This window comes from Orbicella franksi, chromosome 2 (assembly GCF_964199315.1).
Source record: "Orbicella franksi chromosome 2, jaOrbFran1.1, whole genome shotgun sequence".
Lineage (NCBI taxonomy): Eukaryota > Metazoa > Cnidaria > Anthozoa > Scleractinia > Merulinidae > Orbicella > Orbicella franksi.
Window position 1 is genome coordinate 6,243,795 of NC_138146.1, and position 15,272 is coordinate 6,259,066.

The following is a 15,272-nucleotide window of genomic DNA, read 5'->3' on the forward strand; positions in this document are numbered from 1 at the left end:
AAGAGTTGTAAACATATATAAATTTAGCACCCCTTATGTCTGATGAGGAGAAAAAACTGTGTAGTGTCCCTTTAGTTTTGGATTTTAGAACATGATGACGTCACGTGCAAGGGAAGAATAATTTTGTGATACATACAAAATAAATTATAGTGTAACTAGGTTCTTGCGATGCACTTGACAGGCCCGTGATTTAAAAGCGTTAGAAAATCATTCATTATTATTCTTATTACATATTATAATATAGCTAGGACCCTGCGCGCGCCTTGATTGGTTAAAAACCTATGTTTTTTAGCTCTTATTAACCAAGCTGGAGGTCTGTATGGGAGAATCTTGACCGAGGTCGTGAGTACAGACCGAACGCAGTGAGGTCTGTACATAGACCGAGGTCACGATTCTCCCATACAGACCGACTTAGCTCGGTTATTTAATGAGATGTTTATTAGATGGTAAAGAAGAAAACTTTAATTCGTTTAATGGAACTGGTTTGCTGACAGTTTGCTTGCGAACGGCGATGAGCTTAACTTAAACCTGCCGAAATTTGCTCGTCCTCTTTACTTTTTTTTTGTTATCAAGCTTTTTGGCACTTCCGTAAATGATTGAGAAGAAAATAAAAGAAATGGGGAACATTTTTGTATTTTAGTTTGCTACTTTTTCAACGCAAAATGAAACCGGTCTAGCTAGATGCCGGTCTAGATGGGAAAATCTAGACCGCGGTCGATATCGATTTCAGCCAATCAAATTCGTGAATTGGGTAGTTCCCAGTCTTTGTGAGACACAGCCATATAATAAATCAGAGTATAAAGCATAGAAAAAGCGTGTTTTATTGTTTTGCGCGTGTAAAAATCTATATCTTAAGGCAAATGAAGAAGCCTAAGCCGTATATTACACTGTGGTAAAACACTCCGGACATTTGAGAACACTCGTCACGTTTTATCACAGTGTAATACACGGCTCAGGCTTCTTTATTTGTTAAATAAAACTCATTCAATAAAAAAGGTTTCTTTGCTGCTTGAGAGAAATGAACACTGTCCTTGCAGAAGTTTCTTAGCTCATTGGCTTGATGTTGGTCTACATAGAGTCCTTCATTGATGTGGTCTTAATCCTGCAACAAAGAGACAAAGAAACAAAAAATAAGAAAGTTGATGTAAATTGACCTGCACAATATGTAACAGATTTCTCGTTAGCGCTTTCCTGTACTTAATAAAATAAACTCAACTTTAACTTATAAAATAGCAACAGGTCCAAAACGTAACAGGAAAACCCTATTTGACTGGAAGGTTAATTTTGTTTCTTAACACTGTTTTTCAGCAGCAAGAAGCTCTTAAAAAAAATGATTTTAATATCTTAGTACTGGGCACAAGTTACAAAATGTAAAGAATGTAGGTATAGATCAAAGGATTAAATGTCAAATCAAAACACTAAAATTTTTTTTATCCCCAAAAATTCTCCAAACAACAGGAACTCACATTATTATTAGTGATGTGAAGCTTCTGTTTATTAATGCCCCAGCACAGTGTGTAAGATTCCATTCTGAGTTTGTTTTTTTGCAACGAAATAAAAGATCGTATTAGGTTTGTTTTTCTCTTTGCCATTACTTACCTTTTTGGAAAAGCAAATGACACGTTATCCCCAATCAGCATAAACGGTGCCCACTCGTGAACCTTGCTAAAACCGTGCTCTCTCATCCACTTCATGGCCTCATGAAGACACTCACTGACACTTACCCCGCGAACAAGGTGCTCGTAGAAGTGACTCATCGACTGCTCTGTTGCCCTGTCCCCCAGAGCCCACAGTGCCACCAACACTGAGCGTGCACCGGATCCTAAGAACGCACGAGCGATTTCCACAACTTCCTCGGCTCTAATTTGTCCACGACCACTGTGACAACAGCTTAGTACCACCAGTTTGGCTCGCAATTGCACTTGTGAAATGTCAGACATTTTCAAAAGGTAGTCGTCTTCTTGTGGAGTCTCAGTAGTCAAGCCAGCAGGAGCAAGAGCAATTTCTCCTCTTTCAGCATTACCATGTGCAGCAATATGTATCAGACCCACTGAGCGTATCCTCTCAAGTACCGCTTGCTTCGTTGCTTGTTGTCCTAACAAAGGCTGAACGCTTAGCAGTTGCCCAATCATCTCTGCTTCCTTTCTTGCACCAGGCAATGGTACGAAGTTCTTATTGACACATTCCCTGTAAATCACCTCACCAACATCAGGATCACCTACTACCAGAGCACCAGTCTGACTGTGATAGTCTGCAGGACTGTCCTGTATGAGCTTTAGAGTCGTCAAAGAAGGAGCAATGCGGATTCTGAAAGTCTCTGATAAATACTTTCCACTTTCATTGAGTAAAGCTGGAAATGGAACACGGTACAAGCAGCGATCAGGAACAATGAGGACTTCAGGTTCGTCAAGTAGGTCGGACACGGGATTGATCAACATTTCGTAGAACAACCGTAGACTCGGTTCGGGATCATCCTTATCCTTTTCTCGCCGTAAACCTTCAAAACCCTCTTCCTGACAAGATTCGAGTTTCGGCTCAATATTTATGTCATTTAAAGATCGATCTTCACAAATCTCTTCCGGTAAAATTCCAAAGCTGCGGAAGCTTTCAGTCATGATAGCAAAAAATTCATCCAAATTTCTAGCACCCTTTGCCAATCTGGTGTGAAGGGTCTTTTTCTCCACTCTAATATTTCGGAAATGAATGGCTCCACTCTTCTCGAGAAGCCACAAAAATACTTCTTGAGTATTATACGAAATGTATAGACAGGTGAAATTACTTTCGTTCTTCATGACATTTTCAATGCCAGTCCTTGTTTGTGGGTCAGCTGATGTGTGTTTTTCAGCAGAGTACTGAGTTGCCATCAAGTCTGCTAGGGCTCTAGCCCGTCCAAGCTCTACAACATTGAGGGCATTCCTGGGATTTCCAGCGGCACAAAAAGATTTACTGAGCAACTGGTAGGGGACACTGTACTTGTCTGCTTATGATATCTTGATGTGATCACTTTCTGCATTAACATCTCGCAAATCTTCGCATTTCTTCACACTTTGAGATATATAGGAAAAGGCTTCCTGGGACTTTTCTTGTTTAAGTTTTGTCAATGTCAGAGACAAATAGCACTCAAGCTCAATTTCGGCATACCTACTATGTTTAACTAATGAAAGTGCCTTCTCAAAATATTTTTCAGCCATGACATATTTATCAAGTGTTAGGAACATAGATCCCAGGCGATGGTAATTTATTAACCGCGCGGCCATGGGCCGAGCGCGGTTCTAGGTTTACCCGTGGTTTATTTTTTTTTTTTTTTTGTCGGTGACCAGACGCAGACCTCCGCTCGGCCAAATTCCGAGTCACGCAACGTGTGATGTTTTTTCCGCCAGAAGCTGTTAAAACATTAATACACGGATAATTTTACGGATATTGTTTCCTTTGTTGTGGGTAAAATACATTTTCTTTTGGTTTTATCGAAGCGTTGGATTCAAAGGGAATAATAAATACGCTAAAAAAAGGTATTACGTCAGCCATGGAATGCGTTGACGTTGCAGCTTTCACTTTCGCTACGTGACTAATAAGATCGTGTTTACTTTGGAAGTTTATTTCGCCAGAAGCGACGGTCATCAATTTATTTGCAAGTTTGCGAGTATTTCTTGTGGTTTTAGGCAATTGAAGTAAATTCTTTGGCTCTTTCATCGCAACGAGTTCATAGATCGGAAGGAAAATGAAATATTTGCAAGCCAAGCAAAGAACATGTCAGGACATGCAATGATTACGTCATTGGTAGGGAAATAACCACCGTACTAAAGATAGCCGTCGATAACGCAATTCTTGAATAATGTGACTCGTGTGACTTCTTTGCCAGCCCTTTACTCAAGGAAAAAATTAAATTTAAACTTGACTTTTAAGAAAGAAAGCTGTTGTTAATAGTGTTCGTATCTTCATGCCAATACATATCCCAAAGAAAGTTCCAGATTAACACTATTACGTCATCGGAGATTTCGCAACGGCTACGACTGATGGTGCAATAGTACAGTCTGTGTTGATCAAGTGATGTGATGTCTACAGTAATCAATGAATCATCAAGGATTACTTTCGAATGTGCCCTGCGTTGCGACTGTAGTGCTAAGAAAACAGTTAAATTTTAAAAGCGCGGTTTTAAGATCTAACAGATCTTCTTGTTGCTTCTTGTTTTCTGTCACCAGTTTGAAGTGTGATAGCAAGAGATTTCTCAAAATATTCTTTAGCTTTGACATTATCGCCAAGAGATTGAAACAAACAGCCTAGATGTTCATAAACAGTTGCTTCTCCTGCTTTGCCTCCAATTTCACTAAAGATTGCGAGTGCTTTGTCATAACATTCTTTACTTTTTCTGTATTTTCGAAGAGATTTAGACAATGCCCCTAGATTTGCGTAAACTTCTGCTTCTCCTGGCCTGTCACCGATTTCCATTCTGATCTTCAGTGCTTTTTCAAGATACTCCTGAGCTTTCACATACTCGACAAGAGTATGAAACAAACGCCCTATGTTACAATAATTTTTTGCTTCTCCCTCTTTGTTACCAAGTTTCTTCGTGATTGCAAGTGCTTTCTCGTAATATTCTTCAGCTTTGACATATTGACCAAGGGATTGAAACACATTTCCAAGGTTTCCATAAAATGACGCTTCTCCTTCTCTATCACCAATTTCTATCTTGATCGCAAGCGCTGTCTCCAGATATTCTTTAGCTTTGACATATTCACCGCGAGATCCAAACACAGTTCCTAGGTTTCCGTAAGCTGTCGCTTCTCCCTCTTCGTCACCAATTTTCATTCTGATTGCAAGTGATTTCTCATAATGTTCTTCAGCTTTGGCATATTGACCAAGAGATATAACACAGTTCCAAGTTTTCCATAACTTGACGCTTCTCCTGCTCTGTCACCAATTTCCGTTTTGATTGCAAGCGCTTTCTCGAAATATTCTTTAGCCTTTAGATATTGACCAAGAGATACAAACATATTTCCAAGGCTTCCATAAGATAACGCTTCTCCTGCTCTATCACCAATTTCTCTCATGATAATGTTTGTCCTCTCATAAAGTTCTTTTGCCTCGGCATACATACTTTGAGTCAAATACACCTCTGCCAGTGCCATACCAAATTTCCCTTCTCGGACTGTATCACCACACTCGCGACAAATAGCGAGAAGTTTCCTGCCGCATGTTATTGCATTTGTGATGTCGCTGATTCGATAGTACGCGCTGAGCATTGTTAGATAAATTAATTCATAAATTGTTTTGATTAATTATTTTTCTACACTCAGTTCATTTAGCAAAACCAAGCTCTCCTTGCATAACTCGATGGCTTTTAAAGCACGAGCGGTCTTGAGAAGGAAAATAGGCAACCATACACACCAGAAGCTAATCATCACGGCTTCTATAGTTTCTTCTATGTTATTCATGACGCCTTCTTTTTGTAAATCTTGAATCTGAAAGAAAAAAAGTTTTCCAGCATTATGTTATGGTTTTGTCAAAAGCGCAAAGACCCGGAAAAGTCAATGTTAGGCAAACAAATCAACTTTCCAAATCCGCTCATCATTTATGTTTCTACCCATGGTTCGCAAGCTGAGGACGCGCCACAAAAGTAACTTTCGCTACCTTTTTCTTCGAAATATTTTGGTAAAACAAGAATAAGAAAGTAAACGTCAACTAAGATGCAAGATGAGATTGCCTCTACTGCTATGGTCTTAAAAGTCTTTTCGGGAATCTCGAGATTTATCATTGATACGATTAATTACTAACTGGAGCTCGTGTGGTACAATTTAGAGAGTAATTGTATCTTGAACAAAATTCTCGTTTGTGATTGGTTTAATTTTCGCGTACCTACTGGTTATCTGTCACGAACTCGGTGGGCGATCAGTTGCTTACTATTTACTTAATGCTTCCTATAGGAGTGATTTAAACTCTAGAAAATAAGTAAGTGCAAATAACTAGGTTTGATCAGGTGTAGCCGCGAGACTTAAATTTTTCCGTTTTTGGTCGACTTTTCTTTTTTGGTTTGGGTTTGTTGTTAAAGGTTAATTTTTGCGTACCTTTTTTGTGCAGTTTTTAAATGCAAATTAGTTTTTTCGCGTCGTGTTATGTAATCGTCTATTGTTTATCACGTAACCTCGTTAAGTTTATTCTTTTAGTTCAAAATTCCGTTTTATAGCGTTGTAGTTCTTTTAGTTGTATTCAGTCGTTGTCAGTTCCGGAGTGTGGTACAGATCTTGTAAGTAGTCTCGTTTTCCTTTCTATTTTTGCTGTTTTTCGTCTTGTTGTAATTTCAGTTTATTTAAGTTTAAGTTCGAATTTATTAATGTCTGTATTTGGTTAAGTTCAGTTTTTCGCCAAATATGGAGAAAAAAGGCTTCCTACTTAAGGTAATTTCCCTGGAATAAAACTGCACATAGATTTTTGTTCAAACTTTGTCCAATGAATATTTATCATATGAGAACTTTAATTATAAAATAAAAAGGAGGGTGCCCAGGCTCGTTAAGGACGGAGCAGTGAGGCATTGAAAATGTCCCATTTTAGCGTTCTTTAATGCTTATTACAAGAACGCATTCCAAGTTATTGTAAACTCTTTGTGAGCCCAGACTCGTGAAAACACGCCTCAAACTACAGTCAATACTTGTGTCGGACACAAATAAACTTTTTAAGTTTGATTTTTACAGACAGCTGAATCCTTGTTAAAATATTGGAACCAAATTGCTTGCCACGGCTATCAAACTGCATAATATTGAAAAGAAAAGACTACAGTGCAGCTGCTATTTTCCTTATTCATTCAATTTTCAACAATAGAAATCAGATCAGTCTTTTCTGACGCAAAGCTAATGATTAGTTGATTAAAATGACTGGAAAAATATTTGGGGTGCCCGAGCTCGTTGGTGAGCTATAGCCATTTTTCAACTGACAGAACTCAATATCAAGGCAAATCCGCTATGTTTTCAATGTACGCGTGCACGAACGCGCGCTAATTAAATTAATGACGCCATAAATTATGCGCAGTAAGGATGCGCAATGCAATACTGGGGAATGATCTTAACAACCGACTGTTTTCTTTTGTTCAATGTTTGGAAAAAGCCAAGAAACCAAGAGCATAAAGGGTAGGAAAGTTAATCCCTCATGTAGGTCTTGCTCCTAAGGTAACCTCTCGATCCATGTTAGATCACTCCAGGTTTTACAAATCCCTGGAATAGTGCGGTACGGCGTGTAATCCCGTAGGACTTTCGTGCCGAAATTGATTTTTTCGCTGTTTTGCACTTATTTTGTGCCGAGCAATAAGAATCCGATGGGGTTCAAATTTTCCGATCCCGTCTTCCCATGTTTCTGGCTACTCTAAGGATTTAATTTATGCTAATGTATGCTAATTAGATGTAAAAAAGTCTTGCGAATATCTTTGCTGTTAAATTCAAGATACAGGGACCAAACGTTATACGAAGCTTACTCTTGAGGACGTACGTCGTATGACTCAACTTAGTTACCATAGCAACCAGCGATGACGTCAGGTTTAACTACCTGCTTTTTTGGTGGTGGCGGCCATCTTGGATCCACCATCTTGGATTTTCGAACTCTCATTTTTCTGAAGCAAAACAGTGAATTATAAAATAAACTTTAACTAACGAATGATTTTCGTTATGAGCGATGTCCATTTAAGTGCAGAACTTTCTTTTATTTTCCTTTTTTGCTAAACACATTTACTCTTTCAGTTTCTCATACTAAAATATCATTGACTTTTGTTAGTCCCATAGTAACAACGCAGACGCTTTTCGTCTTCTTTCTGTTATGTATAATACTAATGTACAGTTCTGTTAAAAGTGTTCGTGCATAAAATGTGACTTAAGTTCTTATGCACCAGGACCATCCTCGTCATCAACTCGTGTGCCGTCTGTGAATGGATTTGTACAGGTTTTCCAAAGCATTAACAAAGAGGAGTGTATGGAATTCCGTCCTTGAAACAGCTCCAGAGTCTCTTGCTGTCTGACTTGCAGCCGCATTTGGTAAGCTCACTAACAGCTTGGGGTGCAGGGAGAGACAAGCATATAACGGGCACATATGCTCCTTAGTTTTCGCCCCAGCCGTTATCTTTAATGAGGGGAAGATCTGGGCAGCTGGTGGAATAGGATTTGTCACGCATGACTATGAAGTTTGCGCGCTTGATGGAAGCATCTCGCCTTCCAAGTTCCTGAGTCAAAAGAGCTCCCATCGAAGTTCAGGAAGGGTGGTAAATCCCGCTTTGCAGTTACTTGGCAGACAAATTTCTCTAGGTCTTTAAATTGAGTTGGCAGTTCTCCGTTGACTAACTGGTTTTGGATATGACCCTCACCAAGCTCTCTGAAACAGACGATCGCGAGATGGTCGTCATCGAGTGCCATGTAACCTTTCACACAGGAATTCTTCGTGATACCAACAAACTTCTCTCCCCAGTAGGCTCCGGTGAAATGGTGCAATCTAATCAGACCTTGACACTTGTGTATTCCAATCGCTTGGACTCGCTGAGTAACATCAATCTCTCTGTAGTTTACACCCTTGCCTGTTAGTTTCCGGAGAGGATACACAAATCTCTTGCGACGAATGCTCATCTAGTGAACGCAACACCTGGTGAGGGATCAGCAGGTATTGCGTTCACTAGATGAGCGAAACTACATTTGATTTTGTTATTGTAAAGCATGACCAGCTTGATGGTTGTGTTGCTGGAGAAGCGCGCTAATAATCCATTGGCGAACAAAGTGACCAGTCTCAGCTTTTTCATAGCGTCCTATAAGGAGTGCTTAGAAGATTGCAACAGTCTGTCTTCAACAAATGCTTCAAACCGCTTTTGGCCCTTCTCTGCGTAGCACAGGATATCTTCCTTTGCTTTTTCAGGCACAAGAGCTGACGAAAACACACTCTTAAAGGGAGATGCAACTGTAAATGGGTTGCCTTCGCAATGCCGCTCTATCGACTGGCGGAGTCTCGTGGCGTTTTTTCGCCTTCTTACAGCAACATCCCAAGAGAGCTGATAGTGCTCGTTCCGCTCAGAAGCCTCGGACACTTTAGGAAAGCGTTTTATTGCTTTACCATACGGTAGAGATGCAGTGACGTGACAAGAAGGTGATCTAGGGCGGCTTCGTCCTGACTTAACCCGAACATACCTCTGTGGGGCTTTAATACTTTGATCGCCTGTTCTAGCGTCTGATCTGTGAACAACCTCGTGAACGGGATCTCTGACTTCGTTACAACAAAATCCTTGGACTAAAATGCCTCATACGTCATAAGGTCCTCCTGCTCGAGTGCGTTCATCTACGCGAGGTGGACTGGCATTAGCCGAGCGCAGTTGAGGAGATCGTGCGCGAAGAAGTACTTTATCAGGCATTCCATCACTGCCAGGTAGCCTTCCCAGTCCCCACAGCGGCAAGCATGAATGAGCTGTAACAGGTTGTGCAATTACTTGAGGTAATCTATCATAAATCGCGCAAGATTTCAAGTCCTTGTTCTTCACGGTCTTGTGGTTTGACCTTTTAAGAGTACAGGGCTGGATGTCGTCATAGATGTTAACCATTTCTGGACTGCGCTCGTGGAGGGCCCCTTTAAAGGATACGAAGATACGAAGAGAGTGTTTCATTTTATTCAGATGTTCACCATTCTCTGCGCTAGCCTTGCTTAAATAATTTCCATTACAAACTTGCCATCGGGAGGAAAAAGCTAAACTTTATTATGCCCATCACTGTGCTTCCTGCGCTCACGATTTCGATTTGGCACATGTGAAATGCCACGTCTAAATCGAATGCCGCATGTTTTTAATTCGAAGCGACTCAAATTGGTATTTGATTCGGCGCATATGAAATTCGACGTCTAAACCAGGCCTAAGTGAAAAAGAAAAAAAAAAAAAAAAAACAGCCGTAAAACTCCAAACTCTAGGCGTGTTTTGCAATTTTAAGCCCTGAAAAGAAACTCGTCAGTTCGAGCAGCACATATTATCATTCGTTACTTAGGGTGCTTTTCTTTGTTAAGATCATTCCCCAGTATTGCACTGCGCATCCCTACTGCGCATAATTTCACACCTGATTAGCGCGCGTGCACTAAAAACTGGCAGCTTTACGGCTGGACCTCGCCATAGAGGAAAATCGTCATTTCCTCGCTAACGAGTATGGTGACCTATCATTTTTTTCTGTTGTTTTGAATTGAGTAATACATTTCTCTGTGTAAAATAAATATGAACCGATTCTCAGTGTAGAACAAGAAACAGTCGTCGGAAACGTGAATTTAGCAAGCAATTGTGACTATAATCATGGTGCTATTATAAGGATTTATTGGGTACAAACAAGGTGCTGTTGCTCCTAAACGAACACGGGGACCCCTCACTTTTATAAGTTCCTATAATATAAACAATCAAAGGGCAAAGTTTGACAAAAATCTCAGTGCAGGTTTTATTTCAGTGGAATGACCTAAACAAAATCCATGATTGAACTGTTAGATCCGAAAACGAATTTTGCGTTTCTTTACTAAACAGATCAATCCGAGATGACTCAGATCATGGTGCATCAAAGGAACCGAAAAATCCTTGCCCAGAGTGGATTCTTCGGTTCCTTGATCCGAGAGATCTTGGATTAATCTGTTTAGAAAAAAAAAAACGCAAAATCCGTTTTCGTATTTAAGAATCCAATCTTGGATTTTGTTAAAGAAACGCACCCTAAAAGTTTATTAAAAATGCGCTGTTTCCTTTAGAAGTACGAGAGTTCGAAAATCCAAGATGGCGGATCCAAGATGGCCACCACCAAAATAGTAGGTAGTTAATCCTGACGTCATCGATGGTTGCCATGGTAACCAATCTAAGTCATACGATGAACGTGATCAAGAGCAAACTTCGTGTAAAGTTTGGTCCCCGTACCTTAAATCTAAGAGCAAAGACATTTGCAAAACCTATTTTTGCATCTAATTAGCATAAATTAGCATAAATGTTGTCCTTGAGGAGACAGAAACATGGGAAGACGGGATCGAAAAATTTGAACCCCATCGGATTCTTATTATTCGACCCAAAATTAGTGCAAAATAGCGAAAAATTCAATTTCGGCACGAAAGTCCTACGGGAGCGATTTTTCGGACATACCGGACCGCACTAGAGGGTCTGACAAAAGCCAATCCTGCAACGCACATTTTACTCAGCTGGGCCCGGTTATTCGAAAGGCGGTTAACGCCAACCCAGGATTAATTTTTTTTTTTAATTGCTCAAACAATTACAACAATTACAATTAAACTTACACTACAGCTACAAAAAGATGTCAGAAACTATAGAAAATAATACAAGTACACAAATTACAAAATAATAATTATTATTAAAAAACAACAGAAAGCTTACACTTGTTGCGGCACGCTGCCTAGAGTACAGTATAATTTATAATTACAGTATTCACTTAACGAAATTTAGCATAGATTTCTATGATTGATTAAAATTACATTTGTTAATAGGGTCGCGCAGTGCTGGTTGCTGGTTATCAGGATCTAGCTATTCAATTTCCCCTTATTTTCGATTTTCCATTGTATATTTAGTTTTTGTTTGAATTGATTAAAAAACGTTTAAAACAGATCTAAAAAAGTAAAATTGTCTCTTAAATTTTCGACCGCCTTCTGCGGTCTTCTTCAGAGAATGATGATTTCGCGCGATTCACAGAATTTTAATAAGCTGGGACGTTATTGTTCGTTGCCCCCTAGGGAGGCAACCAGTGACGCGTAAACCCTTGGGAAGGGTGCTCTTTCATTTACGGAGTTTTTGTCTAAGAAAGTGTGCAAGGATTCCAGAAACAGTCTTTTGTTCTTGCCGCTCACACCAGTTTCAAGAATGTTGGCGTAAATAGGATGTATTGTAATCCTTGCACTCTTTCTTCACAAGATAGATATTTTCCAGTATTCTTAAGAAGATCTTGTTGACGAGACAGCCAAATATTTAATCGAGACAGCCAGATATTTAATTTTGTTTCCATTTTTTGAATTTTGACGAAAATGTTTTGGACGTTACTCTCATCACGATTGTCCGAAATATAGATTCCCAGTGTTTTAGTTGGTTCATTAGTTATGTCTATTGCTTGGGGTTTAGTTTTATTCTTCTTCTGCGGTCCAATCCAGATACCTTTGGTCTTCTTTCTGTTCAATTTGAGGCCTGAGATTTCGGCAAATTTGTTTAAAATCGTTATATTTTCCTTTAGTGATTCAATCTCCTTACAGATAACGGTCGTGTCATCAGAAAATTGGCTTAGTTTTATTTCAACATTATTTGGGAGCTTTATCCCCTTACTCTTGCTATTTTGACGTATCTTATGCGCTAGTAGTTTTGGGGATAATATAAAAGGAATAGGACTCAAGGGACAGCCTTGTCGAACATCTCGGGATACCTTAAAGTAATTTGTAACGTAACCTCCGTTTATTATTCCGCTTTCTACATCCGAGTACATCACAGAGATCCAGGTCCTCAGGTTTGGACCAAAATTGAGACATTTTAGCGTATTATCGATGAAGGAATTGCCATTCTAACGTATCAAATGCTTTCTCGAAATCTATAAGTACCATAATTCCTGGAATTTTGTTTAGTTCAGTGTATTCCATAACGTCATTGAGATATCTTACGTTTTGACCGATAAACCTTCCTTTGACAAATCCAGTTTGATCTGAAAATATTAATTTGGGTAATTTGAGTTCAATTCTTTTCGCAATTGTTCTTGCTAGTATTTAACAGTCGACATTTAGAAGTGTAATTGGACGCCAAGTTGTTAATTCGACCAGGTAGCTCTCACCTTTTGGTACTAGTGAGATTTGAGAGATTGACATTTTTCCTTTATCAAACGCTTCATTATAGGAGTCTAGGAGATGGTCACCCAGCTGGGCCGGGTTGTTCGAAAGCCGGTTAACGCTAACCCAGGATCAAAAGTTAATCGAAGTATCCATTTTTCTTGTATAAAAATGTTTTTCATTGTTCCAAATGGTCGAGACAGCAGCAAAAATGTAGAAATTTTCAAAAATAATACGACTTTTTTAATTTTCACAAACATGTTTCGACGGTACATCCGTCATAGTCAGTGTGACGGTTTTGAAAGTTTACAGTGATTTAAAACGTGCCTGTTACAAATCCTACGTTACATTGCATTGGAAAACAATACGCTAGATAAATTTCGAAGTTAATGGAATTAAAAGATGCGCGTGCGCGTGCAGCTATGGGGAAAGCGTCAAATCGATGTGTTTGACCTGTTAATTAAGGTCAGGCTTTTCCCACTTGATGTACATAGACTCCTTAAGCTTAACTTGGTACTTGGTAGGTGCAGAGTCTAAGACCTTGAAGCAGTCTAAGTTACAAGAGGTACGGCACGACTCTGAAGCCTGCAAATGCTTATAAACGTGAGAAGATCTGTCCGATGACAAGTGCTCGTGCACGCGCGTGGAGACATGTCGGCTTGTTTCGCCAACGTAACAAGCATTACAGCTTGCACAAGAAAATTTGTACACGATGCGCGTACGGAGCCTGTCAGAGAGAGCATCTTTCATTGTACTTTTATGCGCCTTTTTCCTTTTCCAAGAACACATCTACGCAATACGCGCGGTATCATTATTCTCGGGAGAACTGGGTACCATATCTTAAAATAACTTGAAAACGGTTGATACCTACATGAGAGATTAATTTTCTTACCCTTAATCCTCTCTTAACGAAACTGATCTGTGAACGGTCCAACTCAACGGTCCGCACTGTAGCTCTGTTTGCGGTTTGCTAACATGTAACAGTCAAGAAATTGATTGCATATACTCATTTGAACTGTAACAAAAACATGAAACTAAGTGTCCACTCTTCTCTTTCCTTGAACACTATTTTTTTCTCACAAAACAATGCGTGGTTCACCGGGTAACGGTTTACAACCATATCAGCTAACTTTTTCCTTTTTTTTCAACAAAGAAAATTGAAAAACGACAGAACGCGGGCAAAACTTCAGGGCAGATTTCAGATTGGAAGTGTAATTTATTGGCACTTAATGGGCTCCGTATTCGCCGCTCGCCGCTCACATGTCAGTCTCGCCATTACGCTTGCACATTCTCCCGTTTCGCTTTCTTTCCCACGGATTTTCGAGCAAAACAGAGATTGCTCGCAGTCCACATTAATCTATGGACACCCATGTCATCTTACATCAAAGGCGACATTTTATTCCTCTGGTAATTTGTAAACACATCTCAATTTTTTTTTCCAAAAAAGTATTGTAGACGTTGGCGAAATGACTTACAAGCGTAGGCGAACTGATCCAGGACATTGGCGAGTCGACTTCATACGTTGGCGAAACGACCGATTACCACCCCGACAAGTATATTGAGGAAGGAATATAGAAAATGAAACACATTTCAGCGCAAACTACTCCCTAATTTGTGTCAATAAAACCTCAGCCGAACTAATTTTTGGTCCGGGCGAATCGACTTTTTTTTTCGGGCGAAACGGTTCTTGGAGAAACGACAGGCTACCGTATATTTAGGGCAGCACATGGAACCAATCAGAATTTTCCGTTTCATTTTCATAGGCCAGTTTGCCATGTCATAATAACCTGCGAACAGGGGAGTTTTCCCGCGCTCTGTATTTATGCTTTTTGTCTGTTACCGGTCACTCAAAAAGCCACGCCAGATACAATTCCCTCACAAAATGTGGGTGGACGTTTTGAAGGGAAATCATAGTCTTAGCGATAGCTGGGCCCTTGTGAAGAAAACGCTCGAAAATTTAAAATCATAATTAGGGAGCATCATACTTTATTGTACACCGTTCAACGATGTTCCACGGCAGCGGAACCATTTTGTGCAGGAATAAACACTTCAGAACTGAAATGTATGCTTGTCAGTTAAGCTCATTTATGCGACAGCGAGTTAAGAAATTGCGTGCTAGACAATAATTCTGAAAATTATAGAAAACATTTTTTACGTACAATAAATTTGCTTTGCGCAAAATATCTTAAATGTTTTAGAAGAATGGCTTTTAGCGCAGGCTTTCTTACAGGATGTTTTTAAAATCACATGAGTGAATAAGCTATTGTCGTGAGTTTATTCCTGGACTTTTCGGCTGCATTTCATTTAGATATACAGCTGCTAATTTGTAGATGTATATCTCGACGACACAATAACTTACCTTATTTAATATCAATATTTAGTGGCATTGACAAAAACACATAACATTACAAGCTAAGTTCTACTCACCAGGGCAATGTTGAAGACTGAAGGCCGGCTCGTATTTCTTGACTAGAGTGAACGTTACTGTGAAATTCATT

The 15,272-nt window shown here is 39.6% G+C and overlaps 2 protein-coding genes across 4 annotated transcripts; both read right to left on the reverse strand.

The window, feature by feature from the left end:
• Positions 1-279: 279 nt before the first annotated feature.
• Positions 280-3,237, reverse strand: LOC145477897 (tetratricopeptide repeat protein 28-like). The gene is made up of 2 exons (XM_081455767.1): positions 1,600-3,237; positions 280-1,102 (listed from the first exon to the last, which is right to left on the reverse strand). Exons 1-2 carry the CDS (start codon positions 2,862-2,864, stop codon positions 1,069-1,071), a joined length of 1,299 nt encoding a protein of 432 aa, XP_081311893.1. The 5' UTR covers positions 2,865-3,237; the 3' UTR covers positions 280-1,068.
• Positions 3,237-15,272, reverse strand: LOC145479862 (uncharacterized). 3 transcript variants are annotated; one of them, XM_081458336.1, is made up of 3 exons: positions 15,202-15,271; positions 13,667-13,744; positions 3,237-5,459 (listed from the first exon to the last, which is right to left on the reverse strand). In XM_081458336.1, the coding sequence occupies exon 3, from the start codon at positions 4,804-4,806 to the stop codon at positions 4,153-4,155; it is 654 nt and encodes a 217-aa protein (XP_081314462.1). In that variant the 5' UTR covers positions 4,807-5,459; positions 13,667-13,744; positions 15,202-15,271; the 3' UTR covers positions 3,237-4,152. The 3 variants fall into 3 exon arrangements, with proteins under 3 accessions (XP_081314462.1, XP_081314461.1, XP_081314463.1); XM_081458335.1 differs by having other exon boundaries at positions 13,667-15,272; XM_081458337.1 differs by lacking the exon at positions 13,667-13,744.

Bases quoted from the DNA above. Each gene is read 5' to 3' on its own strand.
- LOC145479862 (XM_081458335.1), bottom strand. From the start codon at position 4,806: ATGAAAATTGGTGACGAAGAGGGAGAAGCGACAGCTTACGGAAACCTA.
- LOC145477897 (XM_081455767.1), bottom strand. From the start codon at position 2,864: ATGGCAACTCAGTACTCTGCTGAAAAACACACATCAGCTGACCCACAA. The intron at 1,103-1,599 runs GTAAGTAATGGC...TCTTTGTTGCAG, and splicing joins TCATTTGCTTTTCCAAAAAG to GATTAAGACCACATCAATGA.